Source organism: Coregonus lavaretus (genome assembly GCF_964263955.1).
Source record: "Coregonus lavaretus genome assembly, chromosome: 13".
NCBI classification, from domain to species: Eukaryota; Metazoa; Chordata; class Actinopteri; order Salmoniformes; family Salmonidae; genus Coregonus; species Coregonus lavaretus.
In genome coordinates this window covers 19627946-19646853 of record NC_140000.1, presented here as the reverse complement: position 1 = coordinate 19646853, position 18908 = coordinate 19627946, and the positions used below count along the sequence as shown (strand labels likewise).

The 18908-nt window shown below is 41.3% G+C and overlaps 1 protein-coding gene across 1 annotated transcript in view; it reads left to right on the top strand.

Moving 5' to 3' along the window:
• The window catches only part of LOC311139649 (disintegrin and metalloproteinase domain-containing protein 15-like), a gene marked incomplete at its 5' end in the record, with an annotated part of 33803 nt that extends 18461 nt beyond the window's left edge, over positions 1–15342 (top strand). Inside the window, 5 exons of the mRNA XM_084174560.1 lie at positions 240–354; positions 8124–8189; positions 10757–10825; positions 12636–12805; positions 12964–15342. Of these exons, the coding sequence (XP_084030686.1) occupies positions 240–354; positions 8124–8189; positions 10757–10825; positions 12636–12805; positions 12964–13030 (487 nt within the window). The 3' untranslated portion in view covers positions 13031–15342. The remainder of the gene's footprint in view (positions 1–239; positions 355–8123; positions 8190–10756; positions 10826–12635; positions 12806–12963) is intronic.
• Positions 15343–18908: the final 3566 nt, after the last annotated feature.

The following is an 18908-nucleotide window of genomic DNA, read 5'->3' as shown; positions in this document are numbered from 1 at the left end:
ACTTATACTGAACCACTACAATGACCTCTGACTCTTCAGAACCAGAACTGATTATCCCCCTAGGCTGTAATAAAATGTATATTAACCTGTGTATTGTAATCATACACCCATTCTATGAGGGCTGGACCTATGTTATAGAGAAACGTCATATTCTTAACTCTTATGACATTGCCCAGCACCTCCATTATTGAAATTGTGGTATGAACTTTATGTTAATGTATGTGTGTGCTGTCTCCCAGGACCCCGGCCACAGAGCGAGTGGATGCTCGTAACGGGGAACAGGTCCAACCTCTGAGGTACCACTGGAGCCGCCAGAGTGACATCCAAATGACCCTGTCTCCACCTTCTAACAAGGTACCACGATGACCCACCCTGGCCTTCCCTGGCTGTCACTCAAATTGTTTTTCCACCTACACTGTTCCTATGTGCCCCTTGTTACAGGTACATGGAATAGATAACACTGACTAATATTAGCCATTTAGCAGACCTCAATCGCTCTGCGTTGACCCACATGAAAAAATACTACCGTTTACTATAGAATTCTGTAGTAAACTTTAGTAAACTGTAGAATAGGGATTAACATGGGTAACCGGGATCCCTTGACTGTCCCAGGAACACACATTTCCCGAAAAAATTAAATGACGACCTGGAAATTTACAAAAATTGTCGGCACTAATGCAATTCCACAAAATGTGCAGGATCAGATTAGCAACATATTTAATAGCACATTATCCAAATAGGTTGTCGCATGGTAGCCTTTAGCATATTTACTTCACACAAAGTCGCCATAAATTCAAAGCACACGCATAATTGCCACTGCTGGACTGCACACGCGACCTGAATGCAGTTAATGAACCCTACAGGAAACCCCTACAGTATAGCCTATAAAATAATGTGTGCCTCTTTGAGCTGTCATTGTGACTCAGACAGTCACAAATTTGATAGGCCTATGCACAATTTATTACAATGTCATCTCTGTCACAGACATGAAGTCTGTGGGTAGGCATGAGGGAAAATTATATATTCTCCTGTCCTAAATCCTGACTCCTGTTTTGCATGAACTTTATTCTGTAATCCGTAGGTTGCATTATCAAAGCACGTCTCTCGCCTGTGCATGTCAAAATACCGCTATAACATTTCCCCTGCTTCTCGGACTTGCTGCCCATATGAGAGCTTTGGTAGAGAATGTGTGCTCAACAAACAATATGAGAGTAGATACAGTGCCTTGCAAAAGTATTCATCCCCCTTGGAGTTTTTCCTATTTTGTTGCATTACAACCTGTAATTTAAATGGATTTTTATTTGGATTTCATGTAATGGACATACACAAAATAGTCCAAATTGGTGAAGTGAAATGAAAAATAACTTGTTTCAAAATATTCAACAAAAAAAAATAACGGAGAAGTGGTGCATGCATATGTATTCACCCCCTTTGCTATGAAGCCCCTAAATAAGATCTAGTGCAACCAATTACCTTCAGAAGTCACATAGTTAAAGTCCACCTGTGTGCAATCTAAGTGTCACATGATCTGTCACATGATCTCAGTGTATATATACACCTGTTTTGAAAGGCCCCATAGTCAGCAACACCACTAAGCAAGGGGCACCACCAAGCAAGCGGCACCATGAAGACCAATGAGCTCTCCAAACAGGTCAGGGACAAAGTTGTGGTACAGATCAGGGTTGGGTTATAAAAAAATATCAGAAACTTTGAACATCCCACGGAGCACTGTTAAATCCATTATTAAAAAATTGAAAGAATATGGCACCACAACAAACCTGCCAAGAGAGGGCCGCCCACCAAAACTCACGGACCAGGCAAGGAGGGTATTAATCAAAGAGACCAAAGATTACCCTGAAGGAGCTGCAAAGTTCCACAGCGGAGATTGGAGTATCTGTCCATAGGACCACTTTAAGCCGTACACTCCATAGAGCTGGGCTTTACGGAAGAGTGGCCAGAAAAAAGCCATTGCATAAAGAAAAAAATAAGCAAACATGTTTGGTGTTCGCCAAAAGGCATGTGGGAGACTCCCCAAACATATGGAAGAAGGTACTCTGGTCAGATGAGACTAAAATTGAGCTTTTTGGCCATCAAGGAAAATGCTATGTCTGGCGCAAACCCAACACCTCTCATCACCCCGAGAGCACCATCCCCACAGTGAAGCATAGTGGTGGAAGCATCATGCTGTGGGGATGTTTTTCATCAGCAGGGACTGGTTAACTGGTCAGAATTGAAGGAATGATGGATGGCGCTAAATACAGGGACATTCTTGAGGGAAACCTGTTTCAGTCTTCCAGAGATTTGAGACTGGGACGGAGGTTCACCTTCCAGCAGGACAATGACCCTAAGCATACTGCTAAAGCAACACTCAAGTGCTTTAATGGGAAACATTTAAATGTCTTGGAATGGCCTAGTCAAAGCCCAGACCTCAATCCAATTGAGATTCTGTGGAATGACTTAAAGATTGCTGTACATCAAATCAAATCAAATTTTATTTGTCACATACACGTGTTTAGCAGATGTTATAGCGGGTGTAGCGAAATGCTTGTGCTTCTAGCTCCGACAGTGCAGTAATATCTAACAAGTAATATCTAACAATTTCACAACATATGCCCAATACACACACAACTAGTAAGGAATGGAATTTAAGAATACATATATACCAGCGGAACTCATCCAACTTGAAGGAGCTGGAGCAGTTTTGCCTTGAAGAATGGGCAAAAATGCCAGTGGCTAGATGTGCCAAGCTTATAGAGACATACCCCAAGAGACTTGCAGCTGTAATTGCTGCAAAAGGTGGCTCTACAAAGTATTGACTTTGGGGGGGGTGAATAGTTATGCTTTTTTTTATTATTACTTGTTTGTTTCACAATAAAAAAATATTTTGCATCTTCAAAGTGGTAGGCATGTTGTGTAAATCAAATGATACATACCCCCCAAAAAATCCATTTTAATTCCAGGTTGTAAGGCAACAAAATAGGAAAAATGCCAAGGGGGGTGAATACTTTCACAAGCCACTGTATGGATACTTTGAAAACAGAGTTGTTTCTCGTTAAGATACTTTGATATTTAAACTATTTCCACTCTTCATCTACCTGTTATTCATGAGCTGATCTGCTATCCGTATAATCATCAACTTGATTTTTGCCAAATATAGGAAATATTCTGTAATTCGTTGAAGGTTATCTAGCAAGCTTAGCAACTTTAATCATTTGACTTTTGTTTGACTGCCGTTACAAAGTTTGTATGATTCAACAATGCTATACTCGGGGTGTGCTCTGTGTCTAGATGGCCTACTGCTTAATTGAGGAACATAAGGCTGAAAATGTATGAACGGTCTGTTTCGCAACTCACAACAATGTAATTGTTGATCAAAGACAGTTACTCTATCATTACTTAAAATCAGTTTAATTTGCTCTGAAATCTTTACTCTCTTATTTGGGGAGAACCCTGGCATAGTGACCATATCTTGGTTTTAATCTCTTTATATGGACACTACCGATTTTTGCACTATTTCCTGGGACTTTCGGTTATAAATACGAATTATTCCCGGTATTGAAACTTGTCTGGAAAATATGAATCCCTACTGTTGAATACTATACTACACACTGTAGTATACCTTGGTCATGTGTAGTAGTTACTATAGAATTTCGCAGTATACTGTAGAATACTATAGTATTATATGCAAAGAACTCTGTAGTAAATACTACCGTAATTTCCGCAAAAACACTACAGATTAACTATAGTAATACTACAGTATTTAATTTGCATATACCCCACCCATTCCCATCCCCATATCCCAATATGTGCCACCCATGATTGAAAAACCCACATGCCAAGTATAGACTGTACATTCGGTTCCCTACAGGTTGTAGAAAAGAGCAGAAGCTCTAAACTATCCGTTCAGACTCCAGTCCTACCTACAGGTTATGGAAATGTTTTAGTATTTGTCTAGTAGGTTTCCTCAAGGAGAAAGCTGCCAATTCTATGTCAAAGATAATAAAACAAAAACACTATAGTAAATACTATAGTATTTTAGACTTGGGCAGTATATCGTATACTGGGGTATTTGGAAATAGCCATGGGATGGTTTTTCAATACTGTCAATATCATTTAAACTATTTCTTTGAATTGTTTTATACATTTGAATAATTGTAGTTACTTTTTAAGTAAGGTACCTGCAGTCAACTTGTGCAATACGTTAGGAGATAAAGAAGATTGCGTTCTTCATTTCATCTGTCACATTCGTTTTCATTATGAAGCTTACCGGTAGTCCCCAATCACATGGTGTTTGTTTACAAGCACACAATGAAGAGACACCAGAGCCTTGTGAGTCACTCACTGTTGCGCAGCACACGCCAGGTGATCTAGTTACAGCATGGAATTCATAACTAAATGTTTGACAGCTAGATATCTTATAACTGTTAAGTTAACTGTCTAAATGTGCTCAATACTCTGTAGTTGTGCATTTGGTTTGCTAATTTAGTTGCTAGTTATCTAGTAGCCAGCAGATCTGACCTGCTTGCTTACAGTTGCAATGGGGTCAGACAGAATTCCTGTGTAGATTAAAACGTACCTCAATCCAGGGATGAGAATTGTGTTGTACTCCAAATTGTTCCATTATCTTCACGGTGTAACAGTTGGGATAATAGGATAATTCGGAGTACAACGCATTTCTCATCCCTGGAATGAAGTACGTTTTCTGAGCCATATCTCGCGCGTACTCCGTGGTGTCTTTAATATACACAGGAATGCTGTCTGACCCTAGTGCAGCTTTAAGCCAGCGGGTAGAATTTTCTGGCTAGTGATCTAGCTAAGTGGTTAGCTTCTTGCAAAATCAGCATAGCTAACCTTTGGATTACAGAGGCTCAATGTGGTTTGAAAATAGCACCCCTTGTGTTCAGTGACGGTATTACAGAATATCCCGGGATGGCACAAGGTCAGGATGACAATCTGGATACCACCGATGCCTATAGTATCGTGTTTTAACTATAGTAATACTACTGCATTTATTCTATAGTAAATTGTAAATACTACAGTCGTCCACAAAAACACTACAGTGAATACTATAGTATATAAATATAGTAATACTACAGTATTTACAGTGCCTTCGGAAAATATTCAGACCCCTTGACTTTTTCCACATTTTGTTAGGTTACAGCCTTATTCTAAAATTGATTAAATAGTTTTTTCCCCCCTCATCAATCTACACACAATACCCCATAACGACAAAGCAAAAACAGGTTTTTAGACATTTTTGCTAATTTATCAAATTAACTGAAATATCATATTTACATTAGTATTCAGACCCTTTACTCAGTACTTTGTTGAAGCACCTTTTGCAGCGATTACAGCCTCGAGTCTTCTTGGGGAGTTTCTCCCATTCTTCTCTGCAGATCCTCACAAGCTTTGTCAGGTTGGATGGGGAGCGTTGCTGCGCAGCTATTTTCAGGTCTCTCCAGTGGCTGGGCCACTCAAAGAAATTGAGACTTGTCCCGAAGCCACTCCTGTGTTGTCTTCTTGGCTGTGTGCTTAGGGTCGTTGTCCTGTTGGAAGGTGTACCTTCACAGCAGTCTGAGATCCTGAGCGCTCTGGATCAGGTTTTCATCAAGGATCTCTCTTTACTTTGCTCCGTTCATCTTTGCCTCAATCCTGACTAGTCTCCCAGTCCCTGCCGCTGAAAAACATCCCCACAGCATGATGCTGCCACCACCATGCTTCACCGTAGGGATTGTGCTAGGTTTCCTCCAGACGTGACGCTTGGCATTCAGGCCAAATAGTTCAATCTTGGTTTCATCAGTCCAGAGAATCTTGTCACCTCCCTGACCAAAGCCCTTCTCCCCCGATTGCTCAATTTGGCTGGGCGGCCAGCTCTAGGAAGAGTCTTGGTGGTTCCAAACTTCTTCCATTTAAGGAGGATGGCCACTGTGTTCTTGGGGTCCTTCAATGCTGCAAAAATGTTTTGGTACCCTTCCTCAAATATGTGCCTCGACACAATCCTGTCTCGGAGCTCTACGGACAATTCCTTCAACCTCATGGCTTGGTTTTTGCTCTGACATGCACTGTCAACTGTGGGACCTTTATATAGACAAGTGTGTGCCTTTCCAAATCATGTCCAATCAATTGAATTTACCCCAGGTGGACTCCAATCAAGTTGTAGAAATATCTAAATTATGATCCATGGAAACAATTTCGAGTCTCATAACAAAGGGTCTGAATACTTATGGAAATAAGGTATTTCTGTTTAGTATTTTTAATCAATTTGCAAACATTTCTAAAAACCTGTTTTTGCTTTGTCATTATGGGGTATTGTGTGTAAATTGCTGAGGATTCTATTTTTGTTGATCAATTTTAGAATAAGGCTGTAACGTAACAATGTGGAAAAAGTCAATGGGTCTGAATACTTTCCGAAGGCACTGTATACTATAGTATTTTTTCATGTGGGGAGCTATTACTGAATGTTGCATGTTCTAGACAGGTCTATCTTGTTCAAGACTCTGTTTTTGAATTTGTAGAGGAGGACGAGGCTTCAGATTGGCCTGAAGAAGGGGAGCATAAAGAATAGGGGAAAAGCATCAAACACATTAACAGTAACTACACTGAACAAAAATATAAACGCAACATGCAAAAATTTTAAAGATTTTACTGAGTTACAGTTTATATAAGGAAATCAGTCAATTTAAATTAATTCATTAGGCCCTAATCTATGGATTTCATATGACTGGGAATACAGATATGCATCTGTTGGGCACAGATACCTTAAAAAATAAAAGGTAGGGGCGTGGATCAGAAAACCAGTCAGTATCTGGTGTGACCACCACTTGCCTCATGCGTCACATCTCCTTCGCATACAGTTGATCAGGCTGTTGATTGTGGCCTCTTGTTCCACTCCTCTTCAATGGCTGTGCGATGTTGCTGGATATTGGCGTGAACTGGAACACACTGTCGTACAAGTCGATCAAGAGCTTCCCAAACATGCTCAATGGGTGACATGTCTGGTGAGTATGCAGGCCATGGAAGAACTGGGACATTGTTAGCTTCCAGGAATTGTGTACAGATCCTTGCGACATGGGGCTTTGCATTATCATGCTGAAACATGAGGTGATGGCGGCGGATGAATGGCATGAGAATGGGCCTCAGGTTCTCGTCACGGTATCTCTGTGCATTCAAATAGCCATCAATAAAATGCAATTGTGTTCGTTATCCGTAGCTTATGCCTGCCCATACCATAACCCCACCACCACCGTGGGGCACTCTGTTCACAACATTGACTTCAGCAAACCACTCGCCCATACGACACCATACATGCTGTCTGCCATCTGCCCGGTACAGTTCAAACCGGAATTAATCTGTGAAGAGCACACTTCTCCAGTGTGCCGTTGGCCATCAAAGGTGAGCATTTGCCTACTGAAGTCTGTTACGATGCCAAACTGCAGTGAGCTTCCCTGATAGTTTGTGCAGAAATTATTCAGTTGTGCAAACCCACATTTTCATCAGCTGTCTGGGTGGCTGCTCTCAGACAATCCCGCAGGTGAAGAAGCCGGATGTGGAGGCCCTGGGCTGGTGTGGTTACACGTGGTCTGCGGTTGTGAGAAATTAACATTACATTCTCTTGCAACAGCTCTGGTGGACATTCCTGCAGTCAGCATGTCAATTGTATGCTCCCTCAACATGAGAGATCTGTGGCATTGTGTTGTGTGACAAAACTGCACATTGTAGTGGCCTTTTATTGTCCCCAGCACAAGGTGCACCTGTTTAATGATAATGCTGTTTAATCAGCTTCTTGATATGCCACACTTGTCAGCTGGATGGTTTATCTTGGCAAAGGAGAAATGCTCATTAACAGGGATGTAAACAAATGTGTGCACAACATTTTAGAGAAATAATCTTTTTGTGCGGATGGAAAATTTCTGGGATCTTTTATTTCGGCTCATGGAACATGGGACCCACACTTTATGTGTTGCGTTTATATTTTTGTTCAGTGTATGTTCTCAAGTAACCAATTCATATTTTCTCAATCTGAGAGTTGCATATGTTCTGCTTAATTCTAATAACTAACTTACCCTCCAATGCATGTTTCCATTGGCTGTCAAAACCCTTTGCCTCCTGTTTTCTCCTATCAGGTTCAGGACAGACCTGCTCCGCCTACTAAGCCACTCCCCCCTGACCCTGTCTTAAAACAAGCCCAGGTAACCTGGTCTAGGCCTGTGAGGTGATGGGTAGCTTAAAAAATGCTTGTGTGTTCAATGCAATGAGATGAAATCTCTAACTTACTAATTATTATTTATCTATAAGCATCCTTATGTTTTCTAGAACTAACATTCTGTGTCTTTATGTATGTGTAGTTGCAGTATAATAGTGAAGTCGTGTTTGTTCCATTTATCATTATTAGATGTGTATTACGTTTTATTATGAGTGATTCCAACCTAAATATTGAACATCAGACCGTCATTGAGGATCTTGGTTAAATGGTCCTAAATGTATCACAGATGTTTTTTAAATTTTTTTGTGCTACTTCAGTTGGCCAAGAAACGGCCAGCCCCCACCAAGCCCCTGCCCCTCGACCCCAGCCCCCCTAACAACCAGGTACAGTCAGAGGCTGCCATTAATGACGAGGTCTTCGTCTAGATGTTGTAGTAGTTCAGAGCTGTGGTTCCTAAATTGATTCTCAAGCAATCACCCTTTTTGTATCTATGTTTTAGAGGGCCATTCCATCACACTGTTTCTTTAAAATGATTCTATCAGGTGGCCTCCCAACTGGCGCAGCGGTGTAAGGAACTGCATCGCAGTGCTTGAGGCGTCACTACAGACCCGGGTTCGATCTCAGGCTGTGTTGCAGCCGGCTGCGCCTGGGAGACCCATTAAGCGGCGCACAATTGGCCCAGCGTCGTTAGGGGAGGGTTTGGCCGGCCGGGATGTCCTTGTCCCATCGCGCTCTAGCGACTCCTTGTGACTTCGGTCGCCAGTTGTACGGTATTTCCTCTGACACATTGGTGTGGCCGGCTTCCGGGTTAAGCGAGCAGTGTGTCAAGAAGCAGTGCGGCTTGGCAGGGTAGTGTTTCGGAGGATGCATGGTTCTCGACCTTCGCCTCTCCCGAGTCCGTTCGGGAGTTGCAGCGATGGGACAAGACTGTAACTACCAATTGGATATCACAAAATTGGGGAGAAAAAGTAAAATAAAACATTTTTCTAAATGATTCTATGAGGATATGACATGTCAGTCTGAACGGAAACCTGCATGTACAGGGTGACTTAAAAATGTATGTTGAAAACCAACCACAGCATTACTTAGATTACTTAAAAAAAAAAAAAAAACATTACTTCCTGGCATGGGGGGAGCATGTTCCTCCTTTTAACGCCAACAGTAGCCACAGTGTCTAATGCTTAACAAGGGTTTAATTTGGACAAGATTAACTCTCCTGTTTAGACGTGTAAATCTGTCAGTTAGCGAAATAACCCTCCACATGAGCAAACTCTATCCCCAGCTTAGATCTGGAAGAGTAGTCTATGTGCTGAGACACAATGATTTAACTAGTTGACAAAGTCCACAGCTCCACACACCAGAGTTGTTTCTCTTTATTTCCAATCACTTTCATAAATTGTAATACTTTACTTGAATCATCTGTGATGATTATTATTACATAACATTAAAATCTAGAACTACATAGTTAATTAGCTGAAGCTCTAGAATCAATGTACACTGAGTGTACAAAACATTAGGAACAACTTCCTAATATTGGGTTGCACCCCCTTTTGCCCTCGGAACAGCCTTGAATCGTCAGGGCATGGACTCTACAAGGTGTCGAAAGCGTTCCACAGGGATGCTGACCCATGTTGACTCCAATGCTTCCTATAGTTGTGTCAAGTTGGCTGGATGTCCTTTGGGTGTTGGACCATTCTTGATACACTCTGGAAACGGTTGAGCGTAAAAAACCCAGCAGCGTTGCAGTTGTTGACACACTCGACCCGCTGCTCCTGGCACCTACTATTATACCCTGTTCAAATGTTTTGTCTTGCCCATTCACCCTCTGAATGGCACACACACAATTCATGTTTCAATTGCTCAAGGCTTAAAAATCATCCTTTAACCTGGCTCCTCCGCTTCATCTACACTGATTTGAAGTGGATTTAACAGGTGACGTCAATAAGGGATCATAGTTTTCACCTTGATTCATATGGTCAGTCTGTCATGGAAAGAGCAAGTGTTCCTAATGTTTTGTACACTCTGTATATATTCCCTACCACTGTTCCTCAAAAAGTATCTTATGGTCATTGGTCAAGTTTCTGATTTTTAAGGTTTGTTAAGTGTGGGTAAATTGATCTCATCTGAATGGCTTTGAGGAGCACTGGTGTCGATCATCTTTCCCTCTCATCTACTTCCATGATTGGAATCTGTCTTGTCAATAGTAGCGTAATGGATACTATTCCTTTACTTTAGAGTGCATTTGTTTCCTGCGTGGAACTGAGCATGATGGCGAATGAATAGAGGTAGCTGTCTCGTCTCTGTGGTTTGCTAATAGAAATTATTATTTGTGTCTTTGATGTCTCATTGCATGAGAATTCATCTGACGTTTTGTTGTTTTCATCATAAAAATGTAAAATTTTTGGAGTATTGTGACACTTCTCTGTGGAGTCTAATTCAGTACTCTATTGGAATACCTGAATAGTCCCTTTCCATTGGTTGGTCTTTTCCACCCCTCACTCTCTCATTCTCTCCATCTATTCCTCCTGTTCTGTTTTCCGTCCGTTATTCTAGCCATCGTTGAGTCGGCCGGCTCCTCCCACCAAGCCTCTACCCCCTGACCCTGTGCTAACAGGCAGCCAGGTACCAGAGTAGCATGTGGGCATTGGCTGTGGGTCTGATTGGTTGATTAATGTGATGAGTGGTTGGTTGGTTGGTTAATTGATTGTGGCGGGATTGAATGGTTGATTGGTGGGATTGTGTGGTTAATTGATGGGTCTATATAGTTGGTTGGTTGATTCGATGGATTGAATGATTTGAGAAAATAAATCTAATCAGACTAATCAAGCTTTAGTGCAGTATTGTATTGCTGAATTTACAGTTCTATGCAAATGCAGACTTCTGATAAAAAGTACTTAATATTCACTCCAGTGGAAGTGTATTTAATATTCACTCCAGTGGAAGTGTCTCTAAAAAAGTTGGTTAAAAAATTATGCACAGCTAATCTATGGCAATAGCTAATGGCAATGTTGGTAACTATTTGAAAAAAATATATTTTGGTGAAATTTAGCATTTTAAAGTAGAAATTGCATTGTATTAAAGTGTGATACTGCATTTGCATAATAAACCATGCTTAATATATTGGTGCCGTGTAAATACACTCACCGGCCAGTTTATTAGGTACACCACTCCGTTCACGAAAATGGATCGCTCCTACAGACAGTGAGTCATGTGGCCGTGGCTTGCTATATAAAGCAGGCATCCAGTTACTGTTCGATTGAACGTTAGAATGGACAAAACGAGTGACCTAAGCAACTTTGAGCGCGGTATGATCGTCGGTGCCAGGCGCACGGATCCTGTATCTCATAAATGGATGCCTTCAAGGGCTTTTCACATACAACAGTGTCAAGGGTTTACCGAGCATGGTGCGACCAACAAAAAACATCCAGTCAGCAGCAGTCCTGTGGGCGAAAACAGCTTGTTGATGAGAGAGGTCAAAGGAGAGTGGCAAGAATTGTGCAAGCTAACGGGCGGGCCACAAACAGACAAAAAAAAGAGCAGTACAACAATGGTGTGTAGAATGGCATCTCGTCTGCTGCAGATGGGCTATTGCAGCAGACGACCACACCAGGTTCCACTCCTATCAGCTAAAAACAAGAAGAAGCGTCTCCAGTGGGCAGGCGATCACCAACACTGGACAATTGAGGAGTAGAAAAACATTGCCTGGAGTGGCCTGCACAGTCCCCAGACCTCAACCCAATAGAGCATCTTTGGGTCAAGAATGAACGGGCTGTTCGCAACATGAATATACCGTCGTCCAATCTGCAGCAACTGCATGATGCCATCGCGTCAACATGGACCAACGTCTCTGTGGAACGTTTCTGACACCTTGTGGAATGCCCCAAAGGATTCAGGCTGTTCTGGTGGCAAAGGGGGGTCCGACCCGGTACTAGATGGGTGTTCCTAATAAATTGGCCGTGAGTGTACTTTGCATCGTCCATGTACAAGCAGGCAACATTCAACACGTCAATGTCAGAGAGTCGCATACATTATTTATAGTACTATTGGCGGAACAGTTAACTAAACCAAAAGTGAATCAATTAAATCTACATTTGGTCTAGAGCAGGGATGGGCAACTCCAGTCCTCGGGATCGGAGTGGTCACATTTTTTTCCCATCTCTAGCAAACACAGCTGATTTTAAACTTATTGCATTTTAAACTGAAGATCATTACTTGATTATTGCAGTGATGTGTGTTAGCTGGGGCTGGGGCAAAAGTGACACCAATCATGCCCCCAAGGACTGGAGTTGCCCATCCCTGGTCTAGAGCCCTCAATCTTCAATTGTCTTGTCTCTGTTACCTAAACTCTATGTGATGAGACGGCTATAATCAACTAAATTCATCCTGTGTCACACCTGGATTCTATTATATGTTTCTGTTGTATTTTCTTCAGGCCACTGGACCACCCAAAAAAACACCAGCCCCCAGGAAGCCCTTGCCTTCGGAACCCCCGTCACATCCCACCCACCCTGGGTACGCTGCATCTTGTTCCCCCCTGCAACATGGAGCGAGTATAACTTCAGTTCCACCTGTTGGCCCTTCTGTTGCAGCCGTCCCTTCCAGGTACTTCGGTGACTGTATTGTTCAGCTAAATTGATGAATGTATAGATGTCAGATGAATGAGCAGATAGACATATACAATTGGCGTTGTGTAGTATTGTAGAAAAAGCTGGAGGTGACCTTCTTTTCCATCTTTCTATATCCCTCTCTATCTCACATAGACGTGCCCCTTTACCTCCCGTAAGGACGTCACAACCCAGAAAACCCAACTCGACACTTCCGGTTTAACCGACAAAGATCCACAAAACCAATAGGATTCTGAGATTCTCTTAAACCGGACCTGACAGCACGAATTGCACTGATTCAGCCAAGTGTTTTATTATGGAGACCCTTATAGGACGGCTCAGAACCCAGATGTCTCCAAACGAATGCTGCATTTCACTCTCCCTGCCCCCCAAAGTATTTCCTATTGTCTTCCTCCTGAGAGACTGACAGGTGCCTTGGTTGGTTGCCTGCCGTGTTGAGACAGACTGGGGCTCCGAGCAAAGCGGAGAAGGTCTGGAATGTTCAGTCGGGTAGATCCGTTGGCCATTAAGAAACTGGATGGATGTAGTTAAGTATCCATCAAAGAAGTAACACTACATGAAAACTGTGTGGCTTTTGACATTAACTGACAATTACAAAAATGGATGTCTACACAGAGGATAAGCTCAATAGAGATTAAAGGCCCAGTATTGGTTTTATGGCACTTGCACATTTAAATGTGCCCTGTGATGCTTCAGAACAGCTTATTACTCTTCTACTTATAGGTTGAAGCCCAAGTCATCCTCCCAATCTGACTGTGGCCACCACTTTTGCACCATTTTGCAGTATTTTATTTTAAGTGGCTTGGCTAATGCAGGCCTCAGGAAACAAGTCCTGACCACCTCTTGCTCTCTTTCTGGAATAAAGAAGCATATCAACACTTTCATTCACCGCAATGATTCTTTTGATCTCCATCACAATGGTGTCATTGAGGGGGAGGACCTTTCATGCAACCCTCTCTGACTAAACCTTGAGATTAAATGAGAATAGTGACACAGAACTTTAGTTGTTTTCAGTTGCAGAGCAGTACAACTAACTGTAGCTGCAGAACTGTAAATACCATAGAATTGGAACTTGCCTACTAGTTTTAATTCTACAATAAGGACTATTTAAAAGCCAAATAGATGGATCTCAGGAGAAGTGAGGGGGGAAGTAGATTGAACCTTGTGAAACACGAGGTCACTTCTCGAAGACTGACCTACGCTGTGACAGAAGATCGGTTGCCTTTTTTGTACCTTTGGTGATCAGTTGTGAAGGACCAGTGTTGGCCCAAATGAGTTCATTGCACTCTTAGAATGAGGAGCTCTTTTAAATGAGTCTTCACATTTTCAGGTGAATTAAAACCAAGCCATGGGATTCACTTCTTAAACTGGGGAAACACGCCGACAGAATGTAAGAAGAAAACGCTAGGCTCACACTTTACATTAAGTCACAGCAATGCCATGTAGTTACACCAAATATTATTTTCTCAGTCTTATTTCATGTAACTAGATTGGAAATTAATGTAAAACATAATTTGTCACTTATCCTTTTAGTGCAATTCAAGCATTGTTGTGTGTTCCTTGTCTGCAGTAGAGCTAGTTACCAAAGTAGTTTGAGTAACTACATGGTATAAGGGCAACTTAATATAAAGTGTTGTGATGGTAAACCACAATATCAGTATGACTCCTCCTGAAGTGGTGGGCCGCCAGTACAGGGGCTGTATGTCAACAGGCAACAGTATTTATTTTGCCTGGATGTCATGAAAGTGTATTTCATTTCTAGTGAAGGATTGTTTTCCAAGTCAAAACGTCCTTGTTTGTCTTCTATTTAAGGTTGTTTAATGTGATTAATTCCAAGCCTTATGAGTTTTAAGTTGATAGCACTCTCTTTCAACTCTTATGAAGACCAAGTGGTTGAATTTGAAAGCACTCCACGGCAACATACAGCAAATAGATGATTTTGAGTATCAATGGTGGCCTATTTATTCAAAGAGAACTTGGCTAGCAGGTATGATAATTGAAATTGGTAACTGATGCTCTTCATCCTGATTTGAAATCTGCCAATAATTCTTGGTCATTTGGATAAATTAGTACTGGTATGCAATATACATTACAAGCATTTCAGATCATTTGACTGTTAATTATTTTGATGAATTACTAAAGTTGTCAACTTAGATTATGAAAACCTCTAAATGGCACAGGCATGCACATTATGCCTTCCATCGGTCCATTTGCTTTAGAATTTTTAAACGTCCTTTTTTGACCTTCTACTGACGGTGATCTGTTCCAATGTTCTGAACACACTCACTCTCAAACACACTCTCCCTTTGGTTCTATTCATATGTCTTACATTTCTAATACGTCTGATTATCAGTATGAGAACACTCAGATGTAAAATGAATTGTTACGAATTTTGCTCAATGCAATGATGGAGTGTCTTTTCAGGAGACTGTTCTATGTTGACCTCTGTCTGTCTGAACTTTTCCTACTGTCTCAATTGAAACGTACAATGCTGCTGAGGGAAATAAAACAGACTGCGGGAAAAGTGACTGGTTTTGTTGGCTGCTTAATTTTCCACATTTGTATTAACCTTTTGGGCTGACTTACCCTTTCACACAGTGCTATCACAGCACTGGGTGTGCAACTAAGTTGAAACAACACTGAGTGCTTGGGAAGGAGGAAGGGGTTCACTGGCTGATGATGATAATAGCTTGCGTGCCAATTTGATCTCATACATTCTTCTCATACAGTGGGGAAAAAAAGTATTTAGTCAGCCACCAATTGTGCAAGTTCTCCCACTTAAAGATGAGAGAGGCCTGTAATTTTCATCATAGGTACACGTCAACTATGACAGACAAATTGAGCATTTTTTTCTCCAGAAAATTACATTGTAGGATTTTTAATGAATTTATTTGCTGATTATGGTGGAAAATAAGTATTTGGTCACCTACAAACAAGCAAGATTTCTGGCTCTCACAGACCTGTAACTTCTTCTTTAAGAGGCTCCTCTGTCCTCCACTCGTTACCTGTATTAATGGCACCTGTTTGAACTTGTTATCAGTGTAAAAGACACCTGTCCACAACCTCAAACAGTCACACTCCAAACTCCACTATGGCCAAGACCAAAGAGCTGTCAAAGGACACCAGAAACAAAATTGTAGACCTGCACCAGGCTGGGAAGACTGAATCTGCAATAGGTAAGCAGCTTGGTTTGAAGAAATCAACTGTGGGAGCAATTATTAGGAAATGGAAGACATACAAGACCACTGATAATCTCCCTCGATCTGGGGCTCCACGCAAAATCTCACCCCGTGGGGTCAAAATGATCACAAGAACGGTGAGCAAAAATCCCAGAACCACACTGGGGGACCTAGTGAATGACCTGCAGAGAGCTGGGACCAAAGTATCAAAGCCTACCATCAGTAACACACTACGCCGCCAGGGACTCAAATCCTGCAGTGCCAGACGTGTCCCCCTGCTTAAGCCAGTACATGTCCAGGCCCGTCTGAAGTTTGCTAGAGTGCATTTGGATGATCCAGAAGAGGATTGGGAGAATGTCATATGGTCAGATGAAACCAAAATAGAACTTTTTGGTAAAAACTCAACTCGTCGTGTTTGGAGGACAAAGAATGCTGAGTTGCATCCAAAGAACACCATACCTACTGTGAAGCATGGGGGTGGAAACATCATGCTTTGGGGCTGTTTTTCTGCAAAGGGACCAGGACGACTGATCCGTGTAAAGGAAAGAATGAATGGGGCCATGTATCGTGAGATTTTGAGTGAAAACCTCCTTCCATCAGCAAGGGCATTGAAGATTAAACGTGGCTGGGTCTTTCAGCATGACAATAATCCCAAACACACCGCCCGGGCACCGAAGGAGTGGCTTCGTAAGAAGCATTTCAAGGTCCTGGAGTGGCCTAGCCAGTCTCCAGATCTCAACCCCATAGAAAATCTTTGGAGGGAGTTGAAAGTCTGTGTTGCCCAGCGACAGCCCCAAAACATCACTGCTCTAGAGGAGATCTGCATGGAGGAATGGGCCAAAATACCAGCAACAGTGTGTGAAAACCTTGTGAAGACTTACAGAAAACGTTTGACCTGTGTCATATAACAAAGTATTGAGAAACTTTTGTTATTGACCAAATACTTATTTTCCACCATAATTTGCAAATAAATTCATTAAAAATCCTACAATGTGATTTTCTGGATTTTCTTTTCTCATTTTGTCTGTCATAGTTGACGTGTACCTATGATGAAAATTACAGGCCTCTCATCTTTTTAAGTGGGAGAACTTGCACAATTGGTGGCTGACTAAATCATTTTTTTCCCCACTGTACATGGTGTGAGTGTGCGTACTGTATATGCATGCAACCTGGATTCGGAGTGACTGATTTCAGGGGATGCAGATGTGAGAAATGATGTCATGTCGCTCTCACATTTAACACCGAAGGAAACAGAACATAAATAGAGGACTTGATTCTGAGAAGTCAGACTTCCTCTGAACATTTGCTATGAATTGTGAAGTTGTCTTAGACAAAAAAAAAAGCCTATTTTCCCATATCTCCAATAAATGGAAGATGAGTTGGTTTATTTTGTAAAATTTATTGAAATGCTTACCTATTCTTCATCCTTTTAATTAGTTGGTTACTGTACCATATCTGCTGTCGCGTGTGGAGTGCATGGGACAACATTTATTTTTGGCCAAGGTAAGTGTTTTGGAAACTTCAGAATATTATTTTTTTCTGATACTATGTAGAAATCAAAACATCTTACCTGCATGTGACTGTAGGAGGATTTGAAAAAGTAACTTTTTGCCACTCCAGGGATTTTTTAAAAATGTCCTCTTAAAACTGCTTATAACACATTCTGTTCATGATATCGAAATTCTAACTATATATGTGTGTGTTAAATAGACTTATTTAGGAATAGTCAAGGACGGAGGGGGTCATGACTTAAAAAAATGGCAGAGATATTTAAATTTTTTATTAATATGCAGTCAAAATGACTGCCTCTGTGCTTCTAGTGTTAATGCAGGAATATTTTGACGTTCATCTTTTATTTTGAAAAATGTAGGTCTGCCAACCTCTGCCCAATGCACTTCCTCCCACAGAGGTGACAGGGTTGACCATAACAGGGTTGACAATTTCATCTTACATCCACCATAAATCCCCTTGACAGGGGGAATGGAAGCTTGTTGTGTGCAACACGGAGTGGCAATTGAATGCAAGCTTCACAAAATATTTAGTAAAACATTTCTAGCCTGTCTATGGGTAACAGGGTTGACATGTTACGCTCGACCCACTCAGTTTTCATTTATGTCATTTACCAGAGCGACTTACAGGAGCAATTAGGGTTAAGTGCCTTGCTCAAGGGGACAATTACAGATTTTTCACCTAGTTGTCTCAGAGATTCAAACCAGCAGCCTTTTGGTTACTGTCCCAAGGCTCTTAACTGCTAGGCTACCTGACACTAGATTTTTTCCCCCCATCACAAAATGGCCAAAAAGAGTAGAACCAACTCACCTGCTTTTTATACTATGAGTTTACTATTAAAACCCTCTGCAGACTAAACCCTGTCTAAGCCAGGGAAGGGTGGGTTCTACTAAGCTAACATATGGAATTGTTTTAAGAATGTCATACCAAGGATAATTTATATATTTGATTTTGAATTTTAAGACCCCTTGAAGTATCCCTAAAAATAATAAACAGATTCACTACATGGAACAACAGATAGTCCCCCAAAACAATCCAAACAAAGTTTGTTCTGAAGTGTCTGTCCTATATCTGAGAGGTATAAGATTAGTAAACTTTTTTTTAAAATATTTTTACATGCATTTAACCCTTTATTTTTGGCACAAAACTGTCTACATATACTGTACTTCCATTCATTTTTTTCAACTGGTACCGGGGACCTTCAGATGAGGTGAGCAAAACAACCGACATGTACATGTTCGTGCGAAAATGAATCACTAATCACCTGATATTAATAATAATATTCAGAAATGACTTTGTCAAAGCAACAAAATAACTAGGGCTTGACAATGATGGTGAAAACTTGGAGAAATGTTGGGGTTAAGTGGGTTAAAATATTCCTAGAAGTCAGAG